This window comes from Falco naumanni, chromosome 10, assembly GCF_017639655.2.
Source record: "Falco naumanni isolate bFalNau1 chromosome 10, bFalNau1.pat, whole genome shotgun sequence".
Lineage (NCBI taxonomy): Eukaryota > Metazoa > Chordata > Aves > Falconiformes > Falconidae > Falco > Falco naumanni.
In genome coordinates this window covers 33,804,223-33,830,597 of record NC_054063.1, presented here as the reverse complement: position 1 = coordinate 33,830,597, position 26,375 = coordinate 33,804,223, and the positions used below count along the sequence as shown (strand labels likewise).

General features: G+C 38.3%; 1 protein-coding gene across 2 annotated transcripts in view; it reads left to right on the top strand.

Moving 5' to 3' along the window:
- DHX35 (DEAH-box helicase 35) overlaps positions 1-25,881 on the top strand; it is a 30,487-nt gene extending 4,606 nt beyond the window's left edge. Inside the window, exons 5-22 of one of the 2 annotated variants that reach the window (XM_040608888.1) lie at positions 1,138-1,242; positions 2,497-2,558; positions 3,197-3,266; positions 3,837-3,896; positions 5,938-6,050; positions 6,401-6,497; positions 7,591-7,749; positions 9,046-9,256; positions 10,970-11,094; positions 11,841-11,895; positions 16,925-17,020; positions 17,386-17,480; positions 18,096-18,173; positions 18,926-19,055; positions 19,761-19,842; positions 20,384-20,455; positions 22,810-22,948; positions 24,113-25,881. In XM_040608888.1, the coding sequence (XP_040464822.1) occupies positions 1,138-1,242; positions 2,497-2,558; positions 3,197-3,266; positions 3,837-3,896; positions 5,938-6,050; positions 6,401-6,497; positions 7,591-7,749; positions 9,046-9,256; positions 10,970-11,094; positions 11,841-11,895; positions 16,925-17,020; positions 17,386-17,480; positions 18,096-18,173; positions 18,926-19,055; positions 19,761-19,842; positions 20,384-20,455; positions 22,810-22,948; positions 24,113-24,157 (1,794 nt within the window). In that variant the 3' untranslated portion in view covers positions 24,158-25,881. The remainder of the gene's footprint in view (positions 1-1,137; positions 1,243-2,496; positions 2,559-3,196; positions 3,267-3,836; positions 3,897-5,937; positions 6,051-6,400; positions 6,498-7,590; positions 7,750-9,045; positions 9,257-10,969; positions 11,095-11,840; positions 11,896-16,924; positions 17,021-17,385; positions 17,481-18,095; positions 18,174-18,925; positions 19,056-19,760; positions 19,843-20,383; positions 20,456-22,809; positions 22,949-24,112) is intronic. The other variant, XM_040608889.1, reaches the window with a different exon arrangement.
- Positions 25,882-26,375: the final 494 nt, after the last annotated feature.

The window sequence follows — 26,375 nt, the reverse complement described above, 5'->3', positions numbered from 1 at the left end:
TGCTTTCCCGTCTAGAGTATGGGAGTTGTTAGAGTAAAGATAGGTAGTTGCACAGAATAAGGCATAGTTTAGAAATACCTGAACTTCTGTTTGTTCAGACTAACAATTATCCTTATCACTTGGGCTGAAAGTGATGGAGTGATAGGATTCCAAGTAATATCATTAATTCACTGCCTGTTGTTACTGTTTAGAACAGGGGTCCTCAAACTACGGCCTATGGGCCGGATATGGCCCCCCAGGTCCTCGATCCGGCCCCCGGTATTTACAGAAACCCCCGGCTGGGGGTTGCAGGGGGAAACGAAGCAGCCACAGATATCTGACTTCCTGCCACTTAATCAGCGTGCCGGCCCCTTGTTCAAAAAGTTTGAGGACCCCTGGTTTAGAATGTCACTCAAATGACTGCAAGTAACTTGTACTTGGAATTCTACATACACAATGCATGTATTGTGGAGCTTTCTTGTGTCTTTAGCTGTTAAATGTCTTTGTGGCTTGCTGAAACTGTGGCCTGATAATACCTAATATTCTGTAGAGTAAGTCTGAGTAACTCAAGATTTTTAGCTAAATCTGCTATTGGCTTAAAACTTGCCCAGGGTAGTATTGTTCCAAAAATTGTTGCGTTTAATTATTCTGCCAGTTCTCTGTCTGTTTTCTGCATGGAAGATTCTGTGTTATGAAAAGTACAATAGATCTTTATTTTAAAAAAATAAAAATCCGAGTAATTTCAGGGACAGATCAGCTTAACTTAAAACTTTTTTCTGCATGCCATTTTCCCTTTTTGCACAGCAACTGTGTTTGTAAATTGCGGTCCTGCAATTGGCGGTACATGGGCCTTCCCCAGCACTGTGGTGGGTTGCCTTCATAGGTCTGTCAGAGTGCGTATCACAGAAAGGTGCCTCTGTAGCTTTCCTGAATAGAAGCAGCATGAAACAGGTTTATTAAGTGACACTAAAACATTTTAAAAGTATTTACCACTTGTAAGTTCAATATGCACCATTTTGTCAAACACAATTTTGTGTTTGAACATGAACAAATAATTCTTTGGAAGCACTAGCTCTGTTCCTGTTTTGATGTCAATTCTCTTAATGATACAGTGAAGAAATGAGCTGTCTCTCGTTTATAAGAATCTTTTTTTCTCAGGTTGCAGGCCGAGTTGCTGATGAAAGAGGTGCGGTGTTGGGGCATGAAGTTGGATATTGTATTCGGTTTGATGACTGCACGGATCCACAGGCTACAAGAATTAAGGTGAAACATGAACAGTATGTGGTTACTCTGAAAGGATTAGCTGAAACTCTTCAAGTACTTTTGCAAAATTTATGAGAACCTTGTGATTCCAAATAAAGAGAATAGATAGCATTTCAGTTTTCCAGGTGGGTACCCCAAACGTGTGCTTCAAATGGTTGTGGCTATCCAAACCTTAATAAAAAGAGTACATGTTCTATTCTGCTAGTCTGGCAGTCACCATTTTAAAACTAAAGGATTTTTTCATGTTGGGTATGGCCAGATGTTGGTGCAGTGTTAGTGTGACCTGATACGTCACTCAAAGTCATAGTGAAAGCCTGCAATGAATAACAGCTAAAGTATCCTCACCACCCTAAAAATAGATTTTGATTAAAAGCGCAGATAAAACATAAGATGAGTAGGCTAACAGAGTAATTTGATGTGGATTAAATAGCAAGCTTTGCAGCTGTTCTTTAGAGCTGTAAGTAATATTAATGTTGCTTGTGTTGGTACGGACAAGAGTTTGCTTTAGTTATGATGGAATAGCAATGATGATGAATAAGACAATTAACTTTCTGAGGCTAGTAGCCCTTCTAAAGTGAAAGAAATGGAGATGCTTGTTCATTAAACGCAGCTGAAATCTTTTTTTTTTTAGTGTGATGATTAATCATTTGGAGTTGGAAATTTGGAGGTTTTTACCTTGCACACCAGTTCTTGCCTAGTTCAAGGCCACAGTTGGAGTCCCAGGTCAAACTACTATTTGATGGCTACATAAAGCTGGTGGGTTTCCACTGGCTAGTAGGAAGAAAGTATTAAATTAAAATGTCACATATTGTTGAGATGTCAAGATTTGTGTTCAGATGAGAAGTGTGTGATAAATATTAGCCTACTTTGAGAGGGTCAGGACTCGACTGACATACAGAATTTTATTGGTAGAGCAGGTTAGCCATGTTACAGACAAGAGTGAAGAAACTTCTATTGCCATGTTCCAGTGCTGCCAATCTGTTGAATTTTTTTCAATACAAAAATAACTAATTAAAAAAAAATCAATACTGATTAAAAAGCAATCACTTCGCTTTTTATCTCTAGGTTAGCACTCAGAAATACATATTTAGCTTCCATAGCTGAACATTGATCAATTTAATAGATAATTAGAAAGTTAGAGGCAAGGAAAAATTCAGGCAAAAGCCTGGAAAATAATCTTTAAAATCACATGGCTAATCAAGTTACCTTGAGAGGGTGGGGTTTTTTTATATTTTTCTTTGCATTCACTTTTAGTTTCTTACTGATGGTATGCTGGTGAGGGAGATGATGGCTGATCCTTTATTAACAAGATACAGGTAAGGAAAATTGAAATGAATGCTTGCTGAAGTGTAATCTGGTAAAAAACTGCATTTGTTTTAGACCAGGGTGTGGTTATTGTAAATCAAGCGCCAAAAGATGTGAAAATTATTTTAGGAATTTGATTTCTTGATGTTGTAAAGACTGTTAGAAAATCAGTTGATCATTGCAGCATCAAACCTGGCAGGGTTTGGTGCTGTGGTTTTAGAGCAAAAGCTAAGTGGGCTTCATGGAGTCTGAATTAACTTAACACTAGTAAATTAAATTTCACTCTCTTTCTGATGCTAATCAAATAAAAGAAAAAATCATCAACAAACACAGGCTATTCTGGTATCCAGAAAGCCTATGCAGTATGGTAGAGAGTGTCCTTTTTTCTTCTACTACTTTCCAAAAGCTAGCCTGAATAAAGAACAGTATGTATATACCACATGTTGTTACCTACATTTTTCTCCCTGCTTTGTTGCTGTGCTTTTGATTTTTAACTTCCACGCTTTTCTAAGTGGATATAAACAGTAAGAGTCCAGCAGCAGATTTCAAATAATGATACTTCTAGAAGACAGGAAGCCTGTCTCAATGATATTGGTACCAGTCTCAATCAAACAATTTCTGAAATCTTATCTTTCTGCTTTATTCACAGTGTCCTCATGCTGGATGAAGCCCATGAAAGGACTCTTTATACAGATATTGCCATTGGCTTATTAAAAAAGGTTATTTTTTTAATGTTCTCTGTAACAGTTTTCATTTTCATCCTTTTTGTTAAGCCTCTGATTCTAATGGCTGATTAGTGAACCCATTTGAGAGAGGGTGATTTCTGATTCCTTATTTATCCTACGGCCTATTTTACATATCCAGCTGTTTATCTTGGATATTTTACACTCGGGATCCTCTTGTTTTCTTCCTCTGGTGTTGAAATGTCTCCTTGGGTGACGTTAACAAAAAGGTACTCTTCATTCTGCTGATGATGATCATGTGAAGTGATCTGATAAGGGGTTGTTGTTGACTTTCAACCTGCTAAAGATCTGACTGCCAATGGAAACTAAGAGTAATCTATAATGATTACCAACTGAGTGCCCTTAAAATGAACATAAAAATTCCAAACAGTCATCAGGTTGTTAGATCTATGGGCTGATATGGGTGCTTCTGTTCATCAGCTGTCTTGTAGTTTCAAAGTATTTTTCAAGAGAAGTTATTGATAATCTGGATGCTCTAAAACTTGGTTCTAGCCTTATAGCTCAGAAAACAGTTTTTTCTCTGGATGTTCTTCGTCTCTATCCTAGGTTCAAAAGAAGCGTGGGGACCTTCGGCTGATTGTGGCTTCAGCCACCTTGGATGCAGAGGTATGGCTCACAGATTTGATTTGAAATAAAGTGACCTGAAGTGGCAGCTCCACTTGGATTTATATACAGCTTATCCTCTGTGCTGCTCGCTTCTGGCGAAGCGTTACTGATGTTTGAGTAATGAAGAAGAGAGGGAGGAGTGTTGGAAAAAAATCTGCTATAGTTAGGTTGCTGTGTTTGGTTTTCATTAGCAAATGTTTTTGAAAGTAAATTTAAATATGAATCTGCTTTTCATATATTGATGCCTTTTTTCCTCTTACTGGTAGTGTTGTGTAAAAAGATGTTCTCTTGACTTTATTTAGCCTAGTAAAAGACATTGGTTTAGCTCTGGTTTGCTGATAGCCATAATTTGAGACAACCATGGACCAGAAAAAATAAGTGATAAATGAGTAGATTTAATTTCAGTGAGGTCTTACTAATTTTCTGATAGACTTGTGGCCTGTGGAATCTTACATACCTTATTAAAAACACTGTTAATTTAATCTGGAGTAGGAACAGAATAAATGCTCTCCTAGATCAGAGCAGTGTTTCGTCCAGCCCAACGTTCTACCTGTAGCAGCAGCAATGACAGGAGATGCTGTTCAGGGAGAGCACATGAGCCTGTCCCCCTGCTGTGGGTCTGTTCTCTTTGAGCTGCCTCAGCCTCCGCAAAGGTTGAAATAGAGATATTAGACTCACAGAATCACTCAGGTTGGAAAAGACCTTTGAGATCATCAAGTCCAACTGTTAGACAGTACATTCCTGCTGTTTCCTTCTAGTATGTGTTTGTGGACCTGCTGTTTTTTAATTTGGTTTTGACTCTGCCTGATGAAGCTGTAAGTCTGCAGGATGTCATGTGAGACCAATTTTCAGAAGTTTGCCATCTGCTATATAATGAAGTACTTTATTTAATTTCTTTTAAACATCCTAGTTCTAGTAGTGTGGGATTTTTAAAGTTTATTTAAAAAAAAACAACAACAACCAAACGATCAAAACCAGTTTTATATTTAATTTTTCTGTTGCCTTTGATTTTGTAAACCTCAGCTTTGTAAAGCTCAGTCTTCTCAGCTTCTGCTCCCCAAGCAGCTCCCCAGACTCTTCAGTCTCTCTGCACAGGGCAGCTACACCATCTCCTCTATCATGTTCATTGTTTTTCTCTTTGCTTTTCCAAACTCCACTGTGTCCTTCAGGAGATGTGGTGGTGAGAGCTTGCATGTAGCCCTGAAGATGTAGGTGTACTGAGATTTCCTTTGGTGGCAACTATCGTATGCCAAAAATTTTGATAGCATGCTGTGCTTTGGTAGTTCTTGCGCTACTGTGTATTCTATGCGTTACATTAAATAACATTACAATAGTTTGCCTTTGCAAAATTTTAACTGCTAGAAATCTCACGTTTCAAATAGTTTACAGTTAATGTAAAAATAAACTAATAGGAGCAAAACTATTAATATGACTATATAAACATTTGTTTAAATACAGGAAGTTTATGGTATCTCTGTAGTGGTCATATTATGCATTGTTTGGGTTCTCAAGTGTTCGTTGTTTTGCTATTATGTATTTAAAATATTTTGTGGCAATGAATCTATTTATGAAGGTGTCTTGTGGCACATAAATCAAAAACTTACATGTCAGCCTTACTCTGCTTTTACAAAGTGAGTTCATTTACGAAGTGTTGTTCAGTAACAGCTGTAAAATGTACTTGCCCATCCAAAAAATGGATGAGAATATGCAAGCCCTTACCCAAAACATTTAGGACCAGTGATTTCTAAGTTTTTAGTTTTGACTTTGCTACTGTTATAGATCCAATAAAAAAATTATATCTGCTTTTTCCAACTGTGTCAGCTGATCTAATTAATTTATTTACCTCCTTTTGATCTTTGCTTTTCAAAGTAATAAACATGAAGAAGGCAACAAATTTTAAAATTTTTTAATTGGATTGGCCCTGTTAAATTTATGAAGAAAAAATCCAAATAGTATTAATTTAACTTCTTCGTGTCTTTAAGTTTCTCCCTCATTTTTTTGAAGTATCAAACTGAAAATGTTTGTTTTTATTTTAATGTAGAAATTCAGGGATTTCTTTAATCAAAATGATACCAGTGATCCCAGCAAAGATACCAGTGTGATCCTTACTGTCGAGGGGAGAACGTTTCCAGTGGACATCTTTTACATACAGAGGTGTGTTCCTGTTTGATCTTCCATGTGGCAATTAGAAGAGTGTGCAATTGTGGTATCGTTTTGCCTAGATTAGAGCTCAGAAATTCCCAGGCCGACAGTAAGGAGGTGTAACATTTAATTAGAAAAACATTTGAATGTTGCTTGTAGCAGCAGGGATGTTTTTAAGCTTACTGTAGTGTAAAAGAAACAAATGGATTGCTGAAGGCTGATACCCAGGGATGCATCATAAACTAAATGTGGTATGGCTGAGGTATAGTGTCCAAAAGCTAGCTCTCTGCTTGTTCCTTATGGAAGTGAAGAGTCTGTACCTGTTTTTCTACTAATATCTCTGCTATTTTCTCTCCCTGTAGTCCCGTTCCAGACTATGTAAAATCAACTGTGGAAACTGCAATGAAAATTCACCAGATGGAGAATGATGGTGATATACTGGCATTTTTAACTGGCCAGGTATGGACATGAGCAATTTTTTTTTTTTTTGTTTTACAGTGCTGTATTGTGGGCTTTGTGAAGCTGCCTCAGTCTCCTGCTCTCCTTAGCTGTGCTTACTTTAATCTCATTAAAGATGACAAACATTTCTGCATGATGGAGCAGAATTAGGCCAGCCCCAAAGACTGGTAGAAAATGTATGGCCTGGATTTATCAAAGCTCGTGACAGAGATTTTTTTTCTCATTTAGTGCCGTATGCTTTCAGCCTTGTTAATAATTGGAATAAGCATGTGGGTTTTTTTGGCGCTAGTCACACAAAGTTGTTCAATTGACAGTGAGTCATCATTAATAGTTAAGGCAAACGGAATTTGCATTTGTTAGGCTAAACATCTGAAGTCTTTGACAGAAAAAACAAATTACTGTGAGATAAAAATTTACTGGTGTCTTCTGCTCTATTTATGCCTGTCAGCTCGCTTTGCAGGTGAGAAGAGTAAATGGGAGGTAGCTTATCATTTTTCCAGTGAGGAGCTTGAAGAGCTTCAGTAGCCTATTGCGTATTTTCAAAATAAATGCTTTGTCCCCATTATTGATTTAACTTTGGAAGAGTGAATTGGGTATCTTGTGAGGCAATGTCTGAACATTTTGTTGTCTGTTTGAGTGAGATGCCACAGCTGATCTTTGAGATTAAATGTGAAGTTGAGCAATAGGCGTTAGTGCTGTTACTGCTCTTGTTTCTGTTGCTGTTACTAATTCCTAATCAAGACCCACAGCATTCTACCCTGTCAAAATAGGTTGGCCTCCCATTTTGTTCTCACAAGTTGAGATACACAGGAAAATATGCCTGCTTCCTTCTAAATTTCATTCAGTCTTTCCCTTGTGATTTTGCTCATGTATTTGTGGTGTGACATTGTCTCAAATAACAATGAACATAAATATTTATGTAAGTATATATTTATTATGAATAGTAATTTAGGTAAAAATATTACAAAATTGAGTCAAAAGATTCTGGGGTTTGACCAATTAAAATGATATAATTTTGGCACATTTTTTTATATACAGGTGATATTAAAGTGAAACCTTTCTCATTCTGTCCTTTGTCTTGCTCTGACTCTAGGAAGAAGTGGAGACTGTTGTTTCTATGCTCATAGAACAGGCTCGGGCCCTTTCTCGCACTGGAATGAAAAAACATCTCCGTGTTCTTCCCATGTATGCTGGGCTGCCTTCTCCTGAGCAAATGAAAGTGTTTGAGAGAGTTTCTCACAGTGTCAGGAAGGTAAGGCTGTTGTGTATATCTCAATTTCTGCCACCCAGAAGGGTGTCTGCATTACACAGATTTTGTGTGTCAGGTTCATATCATGAGACTATTGCAAATACTTACCAAGGGAGGCTTTGTGTGTCTTCTAACACTACCTGTCAATTTTAAAACTGAACCAAGAACATGTTTTCTGGCTTCCCTTTTCATCTTTGGTCAGTCCTAGACATGCCAGTCCTAACTCTCCTGTCTACCTCATAGACTTCTAAATTTTTAAGTTTCTTCATGCAATCTTGTATTTGTCTACGTCCAGTTGCAGTTTCTTAAACTCTGAAGTGCTCTACTTTTACCTGTTTTTGTTTATTTTGTGGTCTAAGTGTCTATGGCTGTTTTCCACCAGTAATGGAAAAATGAGTGACGCAGTGGGCAAGTGCTGTATTTTCACCTAAGAAACAAGTTAAAACTTGCTTGGTTTTACTAGAAGAAAAGCCTTGTTTTGACTTCTGCAAGTCTTGTTCAGATATTTAATGTCACAGAGGTATATAATTGGTCATGATTAGTGCTTTCTGCTTAGGCAGAGTCTGTGTTAGGGCTGAGATAAGCTGACAGAATTACACGGGGGTGACATGTTAGACTCCAGCAGGCACAAGAATTACAAGTAAAATTGTTCATCTGGTATTGGAGAATGTTGAGTATAAATACTTCTTTCCTCTCCAGGATATGACATTAGTCAATTAACTTCCAAGATTTACTTTTTTAATTTCAGGTGAAATAAGGATTAAATTTCCCTGTCATCTGGGAACAATTATTTTTTAATATTTTAGGGACATATATATAACTGTGTCTCTCTGCAGGAATACCGGATGTGGAATGCTTAATCAACTCTGTTCCCCTCCTGTCCTTTGCCTCACTCCAGTGTTAGAAGGAACAGTTCAATATAACTGAGAAGCAGAAAGAAAATATTTTATTTTTTTAATTTAAAAATATTTTATTTTTAATTAATGTGTAAGAGCTCTTGGTGTACAGTCAGTTAATGTTTTTCGCTGCAAACACTGCCAAGTTGTTTTATGAAGAGAGAATAAATGTGAATAAGAAAGTGATTGTGAAGCTGTAAAAACTAGGCTTATTTCAAGCTGACAGCTCTTTGTGCTGCATGTTCTGGTATCCTTTTGTACCCTAGAGTGTGTTTACTGGAAGGGTCATATCTGAGATCTTTCATGTGGTTTGTATTTGAGTGCTGATGCACTGATGCTAGGGCTTGATAGTGTAGTTGAGACTGGGGTGTTCACAGTATCCTCATTGTGTCTGTACCTGTAGGTGATAGTAGCCACCAACATTGCTGAGACCTCCATCACAATTCATGGAATTGCATTCGTAATTGATTGTGGTTTTGTGAAACTTCGGGCCTATAACCCCAAAACAGCCATCGAATGCCTTGTGGTGGTACCAGTGTCTAAAGCTTCGGCTAATCAAAGAGCAGGACGTGCAGGGCGGAACCGCTCTGGAAAATGTTACAGACTTTATACAGGTCAGTAATTTGATGTGTAGGGAGGATGAACTTGCTGGTTTCCATTTTGTTTCACAGTGGTTTTTGTGTTAGATTAAGGAGACCAAAAGTGTGGGGTTTCTGTCAGTGAGAGAGAAATTGCCCTTTGTTATCTCTCTGGCTTGTTTAGAAATACATTGTTCACATGTGCTAAGTGTTGGAAACTGAATTATTTTATGGATCAAAAGCACAAATTGAGCAGGGTAGGTACTATGAGATGGTCAGCAGTTGCAAATCTGTAATATTAATGCAACTCTTAGAGTGGTGAGTCTACTTTATTTTTTAGTGACTTCAGTTGTAGAGCAGTGGCTTCAATTTATAATACCCGCCTATGATGCTCTCTTCTGTGACTAAAGTCTCCCTTAGACTGTGCATCTAACAAAGGCTCTTGAAATCCTTTAGAAAACAGAGGGAAAACTTCTTTGTCTCCTCTTTTTCTTAGAAATAGGTGCTAACCCTGAATGCTTGTCTCAAGTCAATGACCCTTGTACTACACAAAAATTACTGTTACAAATAAATCCGTTGGCCACCTAGCAGTGTTCAGAAAGCTGCAATCCAACTGTCTCTGTTCTCGGCTGTTTAACGAGAAAAGGCACTGCAGTTGAGCACTGCCATTGCTTATGTGTCTCGGGTTCCCTTTGGTTTTACTGGAGCTTTGAGACTTGGAGAGATCAAGCATGTTCTTCTAAAATGTATGTGTGCTTGCCAGCAGTGGCCACGTTAAACAGAGATGTGATTTATTCTTTAAAGTTGTGTGTCCAATAAGAATCAAGAGAGAATGTCTGCTGCATAATATATGAAGGTTACGTAGCTTTTTAAGTATTTTACTGGAGAAACCATAACTACACTGAAGTTATTTTTGTGTGCTCAAGAGCTAGCCTAATGAGTAGTGCTTTAAGAAACATTTTAAAGGAGAGAGGAAAAAAAAAAAGGAAAAAAAAATGCACTGAGTGGATAAAAGTAGAGAAATATACGCTATCTTTTTCTTAGGGGAGGTCTGAGGTAGACCAGGGATAGAAGAGTCTAGAAATGAAAACAAATCAAGTGAAAACAAGGTATTTCTTGTTTTGATTTGGAGTTTTAGATTGACATAGGGGTGCGTGTGCCTTATTCTTTACTGCAGGAAAGTTGGTTAATGGGAGGTGCAGAGATTTTGACCTTTTCTAGGCTTAGACTGTATAGCAAACATGCTTTTAAAATGGCATTTTCAATCTTTAGTCTTTATTTTAAATATGCTTTTAAAACTTCTGTTTGTTTAAGGAGCTATTAAAAATAGTGTTCTTACACTGCAAGCATGGTGGTTTTGAACTTTTCCATGCCCTTTCTTTAGAAAAAAAAATGTACTATTGCACCCTGTCTTTTATTCTCTGATAGAAATATTAAATGGAAGAGAAATAAAGCATTTCCAGATTTCTGTGAAGAATGTATATCATTTCAAATTGAAATATGGGTGGGCCAAGAACAGAATCAGCATTGTAGCTAAAACCATTGATTTTTCTATTTAAGGTATCTTAATTGTAGAGATAGTATTATGAAATTGGAGAAAGATCATCTTGGAGTTAGACTTCTATTAAGACCTGTTAAGTATTCATATTCGATACTTTTAACTTGAAGTCGGTATGATTCTATCATGTTTGCTGCATAGAGTAGGAGTTGAAACTCAGTCCCAAATTGCTTTGTTTTCTTCCACAACAGAGGAGGACTTTGAGAAGCTGCCAAAGTCCACTGTCCCTGAGATGCAGCGCAGTAACCTTGCACCTGTCATCTTGCAGCTGAAGGCTTTGGGCATTGACAATGTGCTCAGGTTCCCCTTTCTTTCGGTGAGTCCTAGGCTGTCAATGCTGTCGTCTTCCCTTGGTGTGCAGAAAGATCAGTAGGTGACTCATTGATAATCCACAGAACCAGTAACCGTTGCCCTGTTAATCTGGAAAGCGTAACTCATTGTCCGCTATCGGTTAGTAAAGTATGGTTTTGGGAATCAACTAGTGCAAGTGATGTGTGAGACGCCTTAGAAACAACACCTGTTTGTATGTAGCATTTGCTGTTAGAAGTAGTGAGAAGTTGAGAAAGGCCTAGAAAGACAAACTGAGATTCGACAAAACTGTAACTGTAGTCACTTTGCAGTGAATTTATGAAGAAAAAGGGGGAAAAAATTGGTAGCTACAGAACTAAACCTGTACTTGTCTCTCTCGTTAAAAAGAGTGATATGGGTTTTTTTCAGATTTGCCTTCCATAAAGTTTCTGGCTACTCTTTTAATGATGTGAAAAGCAGCATGGTAGCGTTAGAAGAGAAAGTTCAGTAATTGTTCTGATCGCCACTGGCGTCATGCTGGAGAAAGCCAGTATGCCTTTTCTAGCTCGGATCTTGAGAGCATCATAGTGGTGATGCTGAGCCTGTTGAGATGGTTTTGACTGGCAGCACTGGTGGTCAGTGGAAGGGTGATACCTGAGTAGAAATGTAGGTAGTTAGAACTTGGGGATTTTACAAAAGAGGAAGGTCTAAGAATTTGAGAAAACACATGTCCTATGATGATAACATTAAGCAATGCACATTTTTTCTTCACAGCCGCCTCCTGCACAGTCAATGGTGCAAGCTTTAGAATTGCTGTATGCTTTAGGAGGTGAGAATATTATTTTGCTTTATTTATAGTTATGTCACAGGAGTTATGAAAAAAAAATTTAATTCAGATTGAATGATTGAATGGACATTAATCAAACTTGCATTTGAGAACTGTGCTTTGAGAAAGAGAAAGTGCAGCCTTGACCGGCTCTTTGTTGGTGTGTTTTTGGTGTGCCTCACTCTCCTCTGGATTTACTTTCTTTTCTGCTGGTTACTCCAGACAGATAAGGAAGCAAAAGGCAGCAATAACACTCTGAGTGGAACTGGAAATCTGGTGCATAGAGTATAAACTAGAATTTAACTGTTTAGATTTGGGCAAGCATGTTATTTTATAGCTATCTTATGTGTCATTCCTTGCACCTTCATAGGAGGAACCAGCTATTTGTTCTTGCTGGGAACACGGCTTTGAGTTGAGGAGGGTGTTGGCTTGATTCTTTCAGGCAGATCTTCTGTTTGTGTTTCTTCAGTACTTACAGAGTGGTATGAAGATACAAATGGAGTTTGGATGTTAATTAGTGTTTAACTCATGCACTGGTCTAAATTTTACCTGCATCACATTAGATATGTTGTTAGATACTCAAGCTCTTGGTGTGGTGCTCTTTCATTTTGTGTTACTGTGACAGTGATGGAAACCTGTAGCACTTGCAAGTATAAGCAAAAAAAGTTGGAAGTAGAGGTTTGACCTCTCTTTCACAATCAGACCTTTTGTAATAACCTGCAATTTAGCAAGCTTAATATAGTTGCTGCTTTGCTTATTCCTTGTTCAGATTTTAAAAAGCATAGTGTATCTATATAAATTTTTTCTGTTAGCATGTTACATGCATTGTCTGATCTTGATGTGTGTGCAGGAACTCTACCTAAACCTTGGAAGTAAAATCTGATGCTTGAATTTGGGAGAGGCAAGTCACTGGAGGCTAGCATTAAACCTGATAGAAAGTCTGCTTCCCGATGGCTTAGTGCCAAAGCCAGTGTCACATGTTAGTTTTCAGACCTTCTCATTGATACAGTTTTGAAGGTATGACTGACAAAAGTTAAGAGCTTATCTAGTTACAATTTTAAAAATGATTTCTAGTCTGTGTCCCTGCTCTGAGTGTAGTATGATGCATGGCAAAAAGGCTACACCTTCTGTAGTGCAGTGCTGTTGGTGCTGGTCCTGCAGCTGAGGCAAAGTTCAAACTGTGCTGATTCTGTTAGCTGTGAATACACATTGCAACCACTAAAAGAAAACCCTGATCATTCCTAAAGGCTGCACATTTCCTCCTGGATGAATTGGAACTGTGTTTTTCACACCCAGTGCCTGTGTTTCAGCGCACAGTTGCTTGCTTTCCATGCTTTTGAATGCCCAGGAGCTCATTTGCATGCAGCTCACAGAGGGACCGCTCTGGTTTTACTATTGAACTTTCTGGTTATGGACAAATGAACAGATACACACCAGCTTCTAATGAAAAGAAGAAAAAGCTAGTCTCACACACCCTGAGATCATAATTCAAAGTACTTTTCTCCTATTTAACTGGTTAATAGAATATCTTTTTAAATTATGTTCTCTGAATTACTAATCACAGCTTGTTCTCAAATTCAGGAGAGAGTCTTGAACAGTTAGTCATATGGTTTAGTTTTGGGTAGTTCTGCGAGGGGCAGGGCGTTGGACTCTGGTCCTTCTGGGTGGGTCCCTTCCAACTTGAGATATTCTATGATTCTAAATGTGTTTATTTTGGTTTTATTCATTATGCCCCTGTTGGATACCTACAACACTCAAATCACGCTGTAGCAGGATTTTTATACACTTACATATTTTTATACAGTTTTCAATTCCTTTTTGTTGTGGTAAGTGGTATGTAAGCTGGCTGATTTTGTTTATAGGAAGAACTGTTACATTGTTGTTTTTTTTGACAGCTAGTTAATTGCTTTGAATGTAACAAAGTTAAAACAGAAATTGACACAAGAACAGCAAAATGAAACTCTGTTTCACTTTAACTCAGTGTTTGTAGTTATTTCAAAGTTAACAATGTTCCTCCATAATGTAAACATGAGGGAAAGGGTAGTGTAAAGGAGAGTGTTTAAGTGTTGGAGGCTTTCAGAGGTTTGTGGCTGTTTATACATCCCTTGCAGCAGTCTGCTCTCTTCTTACTCTCACGGAGCTGTAACTCTCTGCTTGGCTGTGATTTTGCTCTGTGCTGATTCAGTTCCATCTTGCAAAGGAGGGTTTCACTTAAGACACTTGGTTCTTGGCAAGCTTTTCAAGCTTGGAACAAGAACCTTCACAGTGGCTCAGAAGCATGTTGCAAGAATGAATTCACAGCCAAAACCACCTTAGGGAAATGGAGAGGAAAGGTCAATAAACTCACTGATTAGCTGTTTGACGTTTTGGCAAAAGTGTTATGCTCATGGTAGCTTCACAGAAAAGTACAGAGCTGGTATTCTTTTGGCTGCCCAGCCTTTGTAGCAAAGCAGAGAAGTGCTGATGTTGGTGTTTAAGATGGAAAGAAATGTGTGTGCATGCGTGTGATATGCAGATTTGCTCTTCAGTTTTTGCTGAAGTTTAAGATTTTAGGTGGTATACTGTGGAGATTTTATATAAGCTGCAGAGGTGAAGTTGCCCAAGCGTTTGCAGGTGCAGTGAGGATTAAATTTCTCTTAGGCAAGTATGAACGTGTATTTCATCATTTGCATTGTAATAGCATGCAAATGTGCAGTTTAGGGTCAGGACCCTGTTGCGCCAACACAGTACCAACAGAGAAGCTCGTGCAGAGCAGATGCTCTTAAGGTTGAGATAGTTCTGTCGAATAAACACATCACAGTTTTTAGCCTGATTATTTTTACAGTGATGCAAACTGATTACATCAGGAGTATCTCTTCTCAGCCTTCTCCTTTGATGCCCTTTTGAAAGTCTGAGTTGTCAGCTGGAGTTTTTTTAAAGCATAATTTAGGAGGGAAATAAGCAGGTAAAAAGTGGCTTTATTTTTAGCTTTATTTCAAATCCAAGACTTTGTTGAAGATTTGTTTGTAAGTTCTCACCTATCAGAAACAACCACTCTACCTAAGTTTAAAATAGTGTTTTAATCCCTCAGCCCATCATGCACTAGTGGTTGTTACTTGAAACTTTAGCGCCACAGTGCTTGAATAATCTCTCCTGAGCATGTTCAATAAAAAGTCTTTGCAGTATCTTTTTTTCTAAGATCTCCAGTTTTCTATGTATGTATGTATGGATACAGTGGTTGCTTCCGAGATTATTTCAAGGAAACTTCTACCTATTCCGAACGAGCATCCATTGCAGGCCTTTTATCTATATTCAGGCTTACTGCTACAAAGACATCTGTGCATAAGCTATTTGTATATGCATGCAAAATTGCATTGAAATTTGTAGGATTCAGCAGAAGCCAAAGGATTTTGGCTTGGTGCACCTGTAGAAAGTTAAAAAGATGATCATTTCTCCTTTTTCCTACTTAGGAACACAGTTGTTTTTCTGCAGATGAAAGTATATTCTAATTGTGGTAGCACTTCTCGTATTGAACTGATCAAATGAAAGCTATCTTACCCTAATTTTTGCATTTTCTGTCTTTGTGTTTAAATATATTACTTCATCATTTCATTTAAGCTGCCTTTTGTAACTTGCTACTGAGGAAAATACTGTGACATTATGTGAAAGGCCTATTGGGTTTTGTTGGACAGTGTAGGGGTGTGGTGAGTTAATTACTACAGTGTTATAATAAGTGAGATGATAACATATCAAATAATAAAGGAAAGTAAACACTTGATAGAGGTATCTGTGGTTTTAGTTATGCTGAGTTATAGGAGGTCTTATTCCTTGACTGGATTTGTGGGTTTAGTTTTCTGCTGTGAAACATAGCTGAAGTACAACTGTGGCTTTTTGTCACCACAGTGTTTGACAAATAATATGTTTATATAATGTGTGGGCCACAATTGTGTTTCCTCAGTCCACTCTGCTGAGGTTAGTTATGCACACTACAGTGACCCAAAGTCCTGTTATTGGGCTCTTGTTAGTCCCTCCTTGTGCAGCTTTTCTCTTGTGCTCTGCCTCCTTGTCATACAACTTGGCTTACTTGCAGTTTTCTTTTTCAGTTCTCACTGTTTACTGCCATTTTAGTGAGATTTTTTCTTATTGTTTCCTGTGTTTGTATTTTTTTATTATTATTATTATTTTATGTCCTCTTGCAAAGGAAACACTTTTCCATTTAAATTGTTCTTTGAAATTTCAGCATAGTGCTCTGGATTATAACATGACCTGGTAGTTTGCATGGGTAAACCTTACTGCAGGTGCCTGACTGCAGGAAGCCATACAAATAAAATGGTAAACATGCAGGGTGGCCCAGTGATTACTGGGAATCAGAAAGCAAGCTGTCATGCCAACCTCCTGTACCATTTCCAGTAAAAAGGTTGTAGTTGGACTGTGGCTGACAAGTTCAGTTATTGATGCATGAAGCAGACTAAACTGTAGAGAATCTTCATCAGCTGTACATGTCTGATTTAGATTTTATTAAGTTTAAATTATTTTTCTTCATGACCTAAGCAGATATGCCTCAGAAAAAAGACACCCTACCCCACCCCCAGCAGTACTTCCTATTCCTGCAGTTATGCCTGTTCCACGATTAGGCCCTTTTTTTATTCTCATTGGGGCTGCTTCTGCGTCCCATCCCCATGAACAAAGATGCTGCTAAACACTAAAAAGTGATACATAGGTGTAATGGCCATTGCATTGACTTTGACTGCAGGTTTTCTAAATTGTTGGCAGTAGCAATGGAACTTGGTCAAAATGAAGAAACTTGTGCATTTGAGTACGTTTGAAAGAAAGAAAAAAAAAACCACCACCAAACCCCAAACAAAAAATGGTGACGCATGGGAGAGTAAATGGGTATTAAAGAGTGCCTTTAAGCTTAGTTTAATATATATTCAGCAATTCTTAGGTGCATTTGCTATATTTTAGCTTGTTCTTTAGTACACAGTACATTCTTAAAGAAGACCCTCTGTGCTATTCTGCCTGTGTCACAGTTACATTTATTAAAATGCTGTAGGTTTGGATATGCACTGCCGTTTAACAGAGCCTCTTGGAATGAGAATAGCAGAGTTTCCTTTGAATCCTATGTTTGCAAAGATGCTTCTGGAATCAGGTAGGAGGAAAAAGAAGTCCGATTTTCTTCATAGTCTTGCAATGTGTAGAGGACACTGCCTCTTGAAATTGTAGTATAATGTTATATATTTGCTAAACTTGAAACAAACCTTATGCTTCGTCTTGGTATGGTGTTTAGTGAAAAGAATTGGTTGAACTCGTGGACTTCTCAAATAACAAGTCCAACACATTTAACGCACTAGTAAGTGTAACACATTTGTCTTTTAAGTTTTCCATTAAAAACATTCACTGTTACACTATATATACTGTAAAAATATATTCTGCTGCTTTTCCTTTATATTTTATATGGGGGTGAGGTGAATGGAAAAATATTTCCTATACTGAATTTCTTCACTTACTCCTCAGGAAACTTTGGCTGCTCCCAGGAGATTTTGACAATTGCTGCCATGATGCAGATTCAAAACATCTTTGTGATCCCTCCAAATCAAAAAACTCAGGCTGTAAGTTTAGTCGTGTCTCATTTTCTTTTTCTTAGTTCTACATTTCTGGATTTCTGCCAAGTATTTTCTAGATAACCCGTTACAGACTGCAAGTTTGTATGAAAATGAAGAAACGTCTTGAACTGTACCTATTGGTTATGGGTGAAAGAAGAAACTGAGTAACAGAGGGAACCTCGAGTCCTTGATAAATGTTAAAAGCTTCCCTCTGAGGACCAGGAACATGAAAGGTTAAAAACCAGTAATCGTCAGCATAGAGGTTTACAAAAAACTCCAACAACCCAAGTCTCCCCAAACACCACTTCCTTTCAGGAGGAGCAAAAGAGAAAGTATTAGGATGTAGCAAGTTCTTATATAGGTAGCAGGAGCCTAATTTTAATGCATCACTCTCTTTGATTTTTGGGGCTCATTTTCAGTTTGTTTTATGACTTCCAGTTTTAGAAGTGCTCCTGAATACAGATGGGCCAGTAAAATATTGCTATTGTCTAGAGGAACTACCCTATATGGTAGGAATTTTAATTGTCACCAAGAAATATGGAGATGATGGGGACTGAGCGTATTAGCCATGATTTTTGCATAGATCATTCTGCCTATAAAAATGTATTTCTTCTGCTTCAGGCCAGGCAACACAGAAAGTTTGCTGTGGAAGAAGGTGATCATCTCACTATGCTTAATGTTTATGAAGCTTTTGTCAAAGTAAGTTGTTTCAGGTGTAAGTGGATTTGCAGGAATGGGAAGAACCTGAGGTTCTCAGTTATGATTCTGGAAGTTTAACACTGATCTTCATACTTCTCTGCAAGCTGAGGTTTTACTCAATGGTTTTGAAGTGCTGTACCTATTTGGGACAAGTATGTTTTGCTCGTATAAAGCACTTCTTCAACTTCAGCGTTGAGTTGAGGCAGTATAACCACTCAAGGGTTTAAATATGACTTCCAGCCCCAAAGCAATCAGTCAGGCACCTTGCCTGAAATCTTGCCCTTTAAATTTTATATCTGCGTAATTCTCTTAGAAACAGCCAAATGCAGAGGCTCTTGGGGTAAGAGCTGGCTTCTAGAGAAGTAGTTCTTTGCATAGAGAAGATCAATGAAAACTGTACAGAAAAGGTTGTTTGTGTTCCAAGGTTGAAAACAGACTAGTTTAAGATATGATGCATTTGTGTGTGAGAATGGAACGACTGATGCTTTTCTCTTTCACCACATATGAAGAAATGAAGCACATCTGTTTGAAAATACCCCATAGCATTTGTTCTGCTGCTTTGGAAGTTATTTGAAACATGTTTTGTAGTTATTGGCGCTGTGTGTCCTTGTTAGATGCTATGTAAATAGGTAATTTTCAGGGAAAACAACAATAAAATAAAACAGAACAAGGCTATGTGATCCAGAAGAGATTGGATTTTGGTTTACTGATGGTATCTCAATGTAATTTTGTCTATTCTTCTCACTGTACAGCACAGCAAGAGCTCTCAGTGGTGTCAGGAACACTTTCTGAACTACAAAGGGCTTGTTAGAGCTTCTGTTGTAAGAGAACAGCTGAAAAAGCTTCTCGTCCGCTTTAAAGTGCCAAAGAAGTCCAGTGAAGGTGAAAAAGTGTTTTTTTTTAACCTGTTGTTCAATACATATTCAAGGTAGTCTCCAAATTGTCAGTCTGCTTCATGCTTTTCTTGTAACCTTTGAAGTACATTCTCCCTGGCCTAAAAATAATGTTAATTAAACCCATTTTTTTTCCTAAAAATGATCACAGTAGAGCATTTTAGCCCATATTTACAGTTAACGTTTAGTCCAGTCTTCATTAGGTAAGTCTTCCAGGAAGAGGTTATAACTGATTATACGTTCAATGGACAGATTTACCAAAAGAGTCATAAATAGATCACCTTGTTCCCTCTTTTGACTTTTCAAAATGCCATTTTTCTAGTGTGTTCAAAATGATGTACAGTCGTGGGGTTCTGACATCCAGCTGTGCTGTGCGTGCACGGATGCCATGACTAGTTGTCAGCACTTGTCTCTAAGTGCTCTGAAAAATCAGACTTCAATGCTTAGCTGTCACACAAGGTTGCTCTAAGGACTGTGAAACTATTTTCATGGAGACACTAGTGGCAACAGTAGTTTTTCATGTAATAATTTTGATTTGCTGTGAAATTGAAGTCAGAAGAGATTGCAGGGTTTGTCTGCCTTCAAGCCTTTGCTGTCAAAGTGCTGTGAAAAGTTGTTTGAGATGATTAAGTGTTATTTTAGGGATTTTTGCCATTCCGTTTACTCATTTTGCAAAAAAAAAATATCTTTTCAGGTGATCCCGATCCTGTTTTGAGATGCATAGTTTCTGGATTCTTTGCTAACGCAGCTAAATTCCACTCTACTGGAGCTTACAGGTAAATATATGTAGTTTCATTGTAACCGTTGCTTAGTTTAAAAGCTCCTTTGACTGAATAAATCAAAGTGTAATGAAGAAATAGATGCTTCTTAAGACACTTGCAGTAAGGAAGACATGGCAATAGATTTACTGAATGCTAGAAGTTTTTTATTTTCAAACAGCTTCAATCTTCTCTTTGGCAAATATAAATAAAGTTATTGATAGTAGGAAGCTGTTACTAATAGTAATTAGGCTGTGTTAACATAAGCCAGTGCTGTTGTAGGCAACAGTGTTGTAGCACTTTCAGGCTTTTATCCAGTGCACTGTAACACTACTTTTTCATTTAATGTAGATAGAACTCCTTTTAGGGTGTTAAATTATCAGTTGTTCCTTTGGCCAGGGTTTAAGCCTGGTTTCAAATTTTCATTAAATGTGAATGCTTTTAATTTGCTGCAACTCTTTCGTTGTAGCCTTTTATTAACATTCTTAGTGGGGATGAAAGGAACCAAATGTTAAACAGTAAATAGACACCCAGTCTGAAATAGTATCTTGCTTTCAAGGACTATTCGTGATGACCATGAACTTCATATCCACCCCACTTCGGTGCTGTATGCAGAGAAACCTCCGCGCTGGTAAGTTAAAGCTGCTTTCAATTTTTTTGTGATCTTTATAAGACATTTTCAGCATCCAGACATTTTCATGAATGGCTTTTCTTCATGAGTGGAGGAATAGATGTAGAAGGTCATGGTTTCCTACAGAGAGAATTCAATTGGTATTTCCTTTGCAACTTTTTGTAGGCAGTATCCAAATAAATCAGGGAAATAGAGTGACATTTAACTGTCAAAAAAACCAGCAGAGGTTGGAAAGCAGAGTCAGGTGACCCCTTTTTTCATGGGCACCATATCTTGCACTGTAAATTGCTCTCTCAGTAGTCTCTGTACCTAGATAGAACTAGAGTTAATGTACTTTTATTAAGCCTATTAGGAAATATCCTGTCAAATAGGTGCTGCAATAATTGCAAATGGCTTGCTAGAAGAGGGCATGCATGTAAAACACATGATGCAAAAAGTTACGGCTGTTTAGCAGATTGAGGAAAGAAATGGTTGCACTTTCATATTAGCTGGGATATTACAATTCCATTTGTATGTCGAAGATGCTTAGATAACAACTAGGAATGTGTTTCTAACAGGTCAGCGTGGTCAGCCTGAAGTATTTTGACTCTTGTGTTTTTTTGCTTGTTGCTGACACTTTGAAGGATAAACTTGGCCAATGTCATCTGTTGTCTTTGAATTGGGCCCCTGCAGAAGCATAACTGGTTGGAACATAGCTAACATTTACATTGGCTCACAAAAAAAAAAAAAAAAAAATCCAGTTCACTGTACCAATTTTTTAGGGCTGAGTTGAGCAGAGTGTAACTAAAGTAATTTTTGCCACTGGAACCAGCCTGATTCGCTGCTGTTTTGCAAGTTTTTTAACCTCCTGTCACTGCTATTAAAAATAAAAATAAACCATGGTTTGTTTAAAATAGTAAAAAGAATACTTTGCAGATATACCTACTGCTGTAAGCTAGAACATTTTGGAAGTAACATCCTGAAAGAGGCTAGGTTATGGGAGAGTGACAGACAGTAAGAAGAACCAATTTGAGAAGAAATTAATATGGAAAGAAAGTCTAGTGGTAGGAGAGTACTGGAAGAATTCTTTTCTCCAGCGCACGCCTCCTCCAGGGCTTGGATTTTAGATAATGAGCCTTCAGCAAGGAGCTTCCATCCCAGCCCTGGCCACTTCCAGACATACAGAAAAGCAGAACAGTAGACAGATAGCTGGAAGTTTTAACTCGCAGAAGCTTAAGACAGCTCTTTGTTTTGTACTCTGTTTGCTGTTGGTGACAGCAGTATTGCTGGAGTTCTGGGGGATACTGATTCTGGGCCTGAATCTCTTGTTGGACCCCTGTGTTGCAGAACATGCACAGAGCTGTCTTCCAAGGCCACGTAGTATTGCCACTGCCAGCCTAAACGCTGCTGGCTCGTGGCATCCTCTAAGACAGAAGTTTAGGAATTAGCAACCCTGATTTCAGTGCTGCTGCTGCGGCCTGGGCAACCGCCCTATATTGAAGCCTTCAATTTTCTGTCTGTTACAGTTGTACATAAAATGTGTTCTCATTCTTGTTTGTTTTCCTCAGATTTCTCTTTAGTTGCATTAGTATGTCTTGGGCTGCATTTGGCAGAGAATTTTGGACTCTTTCCTCTGTCCTTTTAGGAGCAAAATAGCAATTAATGAGAGACTACGAGCCTTGTGGGTTTGCAGCTCTAGTATAGAAGGCAGATAACGACTTGTGGTCTTGGTGACTAACCCTTCGGAGTGTGGGTTTGTGCTTCCTTGGTAAAAATTACTTTCCCTACCAAAGGGTGACTTCAGAAGTAGGTTGCCCATGCTGGCAATCTGTTCATGCTGGCAGCAGGGATTGAGTCCACACGGCTGTCTGTTTCTAAATCTCTTACCAGGAGATGTTCTGGCAGTAGTTAAAGCTGATTTCTTCCTCTAATCCTTATCTTGCTTGTCTGCAGACAGGCATCAGGCATAGTCATGCTGTGATTTGCGCCCTACTTGTTATGGGTTCAGGGTTTTGGTGCTTTTGACAGCCTTCCTCATGATTACACAGAGTAACTAATATTTGTTCTTCCAAAGCACGTTATGAGTCCCCCTTGGCCCCATTATAAGAAATATTATTTCTTTTATACTTTGTATGCGTGTGTCCTGGTAGTATGTGAAAAGTGTTTTTAATGGCAGTCTAAAGATTGTCTTAATGTAAAGCGCTCTGAACGACCAGAGGGGAAGAGTTAAGAGGCTGTATTATAACTTCAAGCCTCTCCTGTCACTCTGTAAATACTACCACTGGCAGCATGTATGTGAAACTGTCTAAATATGCTGTTAAATATCTCTCTTCATCATTACTTTATAGCAAACTCTTGTTATTTCTTTCTCTTAGGGTAGTCTACAATGAAGTCATACAGACTGCTAAGTATTACATGAGAGATGTGACTGCTGTTGAATCTGCATGGCTTTTGGAACTGGCACCTCATTTTTACCAGCAAGGAACGGTACGGAATCGGCATAAAGCCCAAACGGTACCATTGCTGAATTAGCAGCTCTTGTATCTGAACTTTTTAAGTATTTATGTTTTGTTGTTGTCTGTCTAGTGGTACAAAAGCAAATATGGTTTTGTACATTGTAGTAGTTTTAATATAAAGAAAGAGGATAATAAATTGGTGCATGAAAGCTTTTTCCCTATTATCCAGCTAACAGACATGATCTCCAGGTTACAAGATAGTGTATCTATCACTCTGGCAAATGAAGCCTTCAGCCATGTTACGGCTGAATATAGGCACTTGGTAGCACTTCTTTGAGTAGCACTATACCTGGGCAGTTGTCCTATTTTGCACAATATTTTAGATTTTATATAAATCTATATATAAATCTGTAACTTTAGACAAGCATTTTCATGCTTTGCAAATGTTTGTGCAAATCCTGAACCTTTTTTTGAGCATTAAGTATGTTTACTGCAAAAAAAAAATCAGCTGTGATCTGCTCAAACTTGAAATGGCATAGAACAGCTGCTATTTGTGCAAACCTTTATTGCGGATTCTGTTGTGTGTGATATATGTATCTTTTCATAGTTGTCATCACGCTTTATCAGCTCTGCCCCATGTGAATCCATCAATCTAGAATTACTCACTGGTCATTCTGAGAACTGGATTGGTATTAAATATTATCTAAATGTTAGTTATGCTGGGAGCTGTTGATACCACATTGCATGTAAATACTGTACAGGCAAGATTACCAAAGTCATCTTGCATGGGAGTTTCCCATGGGAGATCGGTAACTACTGAGCTTTTTATTCTAAATTAGTGAAATATTTCCAAAATACTGAGTGAAAAAATGCACTTGCATACCAGACCTATGCGAAACATGTATCTTTCTGGGCATTTTACATGCTGGCAACTTGCTTCCCATGGGAAATTGTTCCTATGCTTGCAGTTAGTACAAAAGTACAAGAAGATGATACTTCGTACCAAGCCATACCATCACTTTGGGGTGCACATGGTTTTTTGATTTCATAGGTTTATTTTATGGGTATATCGGTAACAAGCAGAGCTTGGGAAGGGTGGTCTTTAATGATATTTGTTTAAGAGTTTATTTGACTTGGGATTAAAGACTGAAAGCATTCTAATTGGACTTTTTTTCTAATTGTGATGTGTATGCTAAGCAGTGTTTCTTTTCTTTTCTTGCAGCATCTTTCCTTGAAAGCAAAAAGGGTTAAAGTAGATGACCACTGATTTGACGTGACTTAAGTAAGCCTTGTGACATCAGATGCAGAACTACCAGTGATTTCAAGCTGGCTACAGTCCATTCAGCAGTCAGTTCATCAGTAATTTGAATTTACATCAACTTAAATGTTTAAATGCCTGCCAGGATCTGTAGGGGTTTATGCATGACCAGTACATTGTAAACCTATGTAGAGCTTGCATTGTGGACATTTTATTCTTTGCCTGCTTGACCACTGTTGTTAATCTGGGCATGTTGCTCCTTTTAAATAGGTAGATAAACAATTTAAAAAGTAAGAGGACATACAGGACCACAGAAAACTGAAACCTTCAAGAAGGAAACTGATTTCCTGGAGTGGTACGGCTGCCTTATGAGAGTGGGGAATAGGGTACCCTGCCTCCTATTACCTAGAGCACTGTGACTACTACCGGCCAAACTGAGACTGACTCCTGACAGCAGGAGCTCAGGGCAATGAACTAGCCCTTGAAATGCAAGGGGCTGCCATGGAAACATTGATTTCATGTTGGACCATTCTGAACTGGTGCAGCTTGTGCTCCCAAGCAGTAAAAGCCTCCTGCCTGAGGTCGAGCTGCTCGTGCCTCCCTACGTCCTATGCTGTAACAGTCCTTCTGTAGGCAGAATTTATTAAGATGTCTTGTTTCCGTACAGAAGAGTTCCTGTTTGGGGAGGGAAAAGTAGCTCAGTATTTTTAAGAAAGATTAATTTTCTGCTCAGTTAGGGTACTATACACATAATGTTCACAAACAATCAAATTCAGAGATGAGGTTTTACTTTTCCCCCCCCACCCCTCCAAACAAGGGGAAAGATGTTAGCCTTTCACGGCTTGGAAATACCAGACAATTTCCGCAGGTGTACATCATGGAATATTTTTTTAGCCTCTGTCATTCAGGAACAAAGAAAATACTCTGTATTTTCCTATAAAGAATGCAGTACTATACGTTTCTTTTATTAAGAATCTGTTCTTTGGTGCTTGGGACTCTTTGTGTGTTAGCGAAGAGGAGGATGCTCTGAACAGTTGCTGCTTTAATGGGGACTCCATGGCTACTTTTCAGTCAGGAACTGTACCTTTTTGTGTTTGAACAAGATGGCTTGAATACATTTATTTATTTTTTCCAACCCTATTGATATTTATTTTAGAAACACATTGTTTGAAAGCTTTATTTTTGTAAGGCAACTGATTTGATGAATGTGTGTTTGGCATGTTAACTGTCATTTTATTTTCCTTAAAAAAAAAAAAAAAGGTTGTAAATAGGCAAAAATTTCTACATAGAACAAATGCCTTCCTCATCACAGGACTGCCTTGAAAACTTTCTTGAGAGCTTCTTTACCTTCTCCCTTCCAAACACCTGCAGGGAGAAAACGTTCTGTCACGTGCAATGTGTGGTCTATTCAGTGTCCACGTACTGACTGCCAGCACAAAAAGATGTACCAGTCTCCATGTATGGCACCAGCAGCATGACAAACAGTGTCACCTTCCTTGTTGTTTTCCCTGTGAACCTCACGTTTGTAGTACTCTCCCTCTTAGAGTGGAAGCTCTTTGGGGCAGGGACTGTGTCCTAGCCAGAGCTGAGAGCAGTGTTGGCACTAACTGAAAAGATTCAATTTGCAGGTTTTTTCTCTCTTAAAGGACTGAATATGAAGACTTGTAAAATGTCCGTGTCTCTCTGTCCTCTGGAAGTATTCTTAAGAAAAATAAAACCACTGAATCAAGGAAGCTTGAGAATGTGTCACTTCAGCCTGAGTGGTGGGTGGTTTCCCAGTGTCCTGAGTTGTTGTACTGTGCTGGGCTGAATTTTGATGGGCTGCCAGTGGATGCTACTTCTTTTGCCAGTTCTGAGGATTTCAGGTGTTTCTGAAGAACTCTCTCTGCAGATATTCTTTTGCCTGGCTGTATAGCTGCAGAGTTGTATTGTGGAATGATTGTGACTCCTGCTGAGTTTAGAACCCAGGGATGTACAAGCTTTGTAACATGCTGCAAGTAATTGTACTTTTATAAAGGAACAAGTGCAATAGGTCTTTGTAAACAAAAACAGAAAGCGAGACTTATCTTTTTAGCAGTTTTAAAAACTGCTGAGGTATTGCCAGAGGTACAGACACAGAAGAGACAGACTTTATACTGGAGATACAGGCTAAGAATACATGGATTTAGTATCCAGATTAAGGGTACCTTTAGAGAGAAGGCACTGCCTTCTCTCAGAATGTTGACCC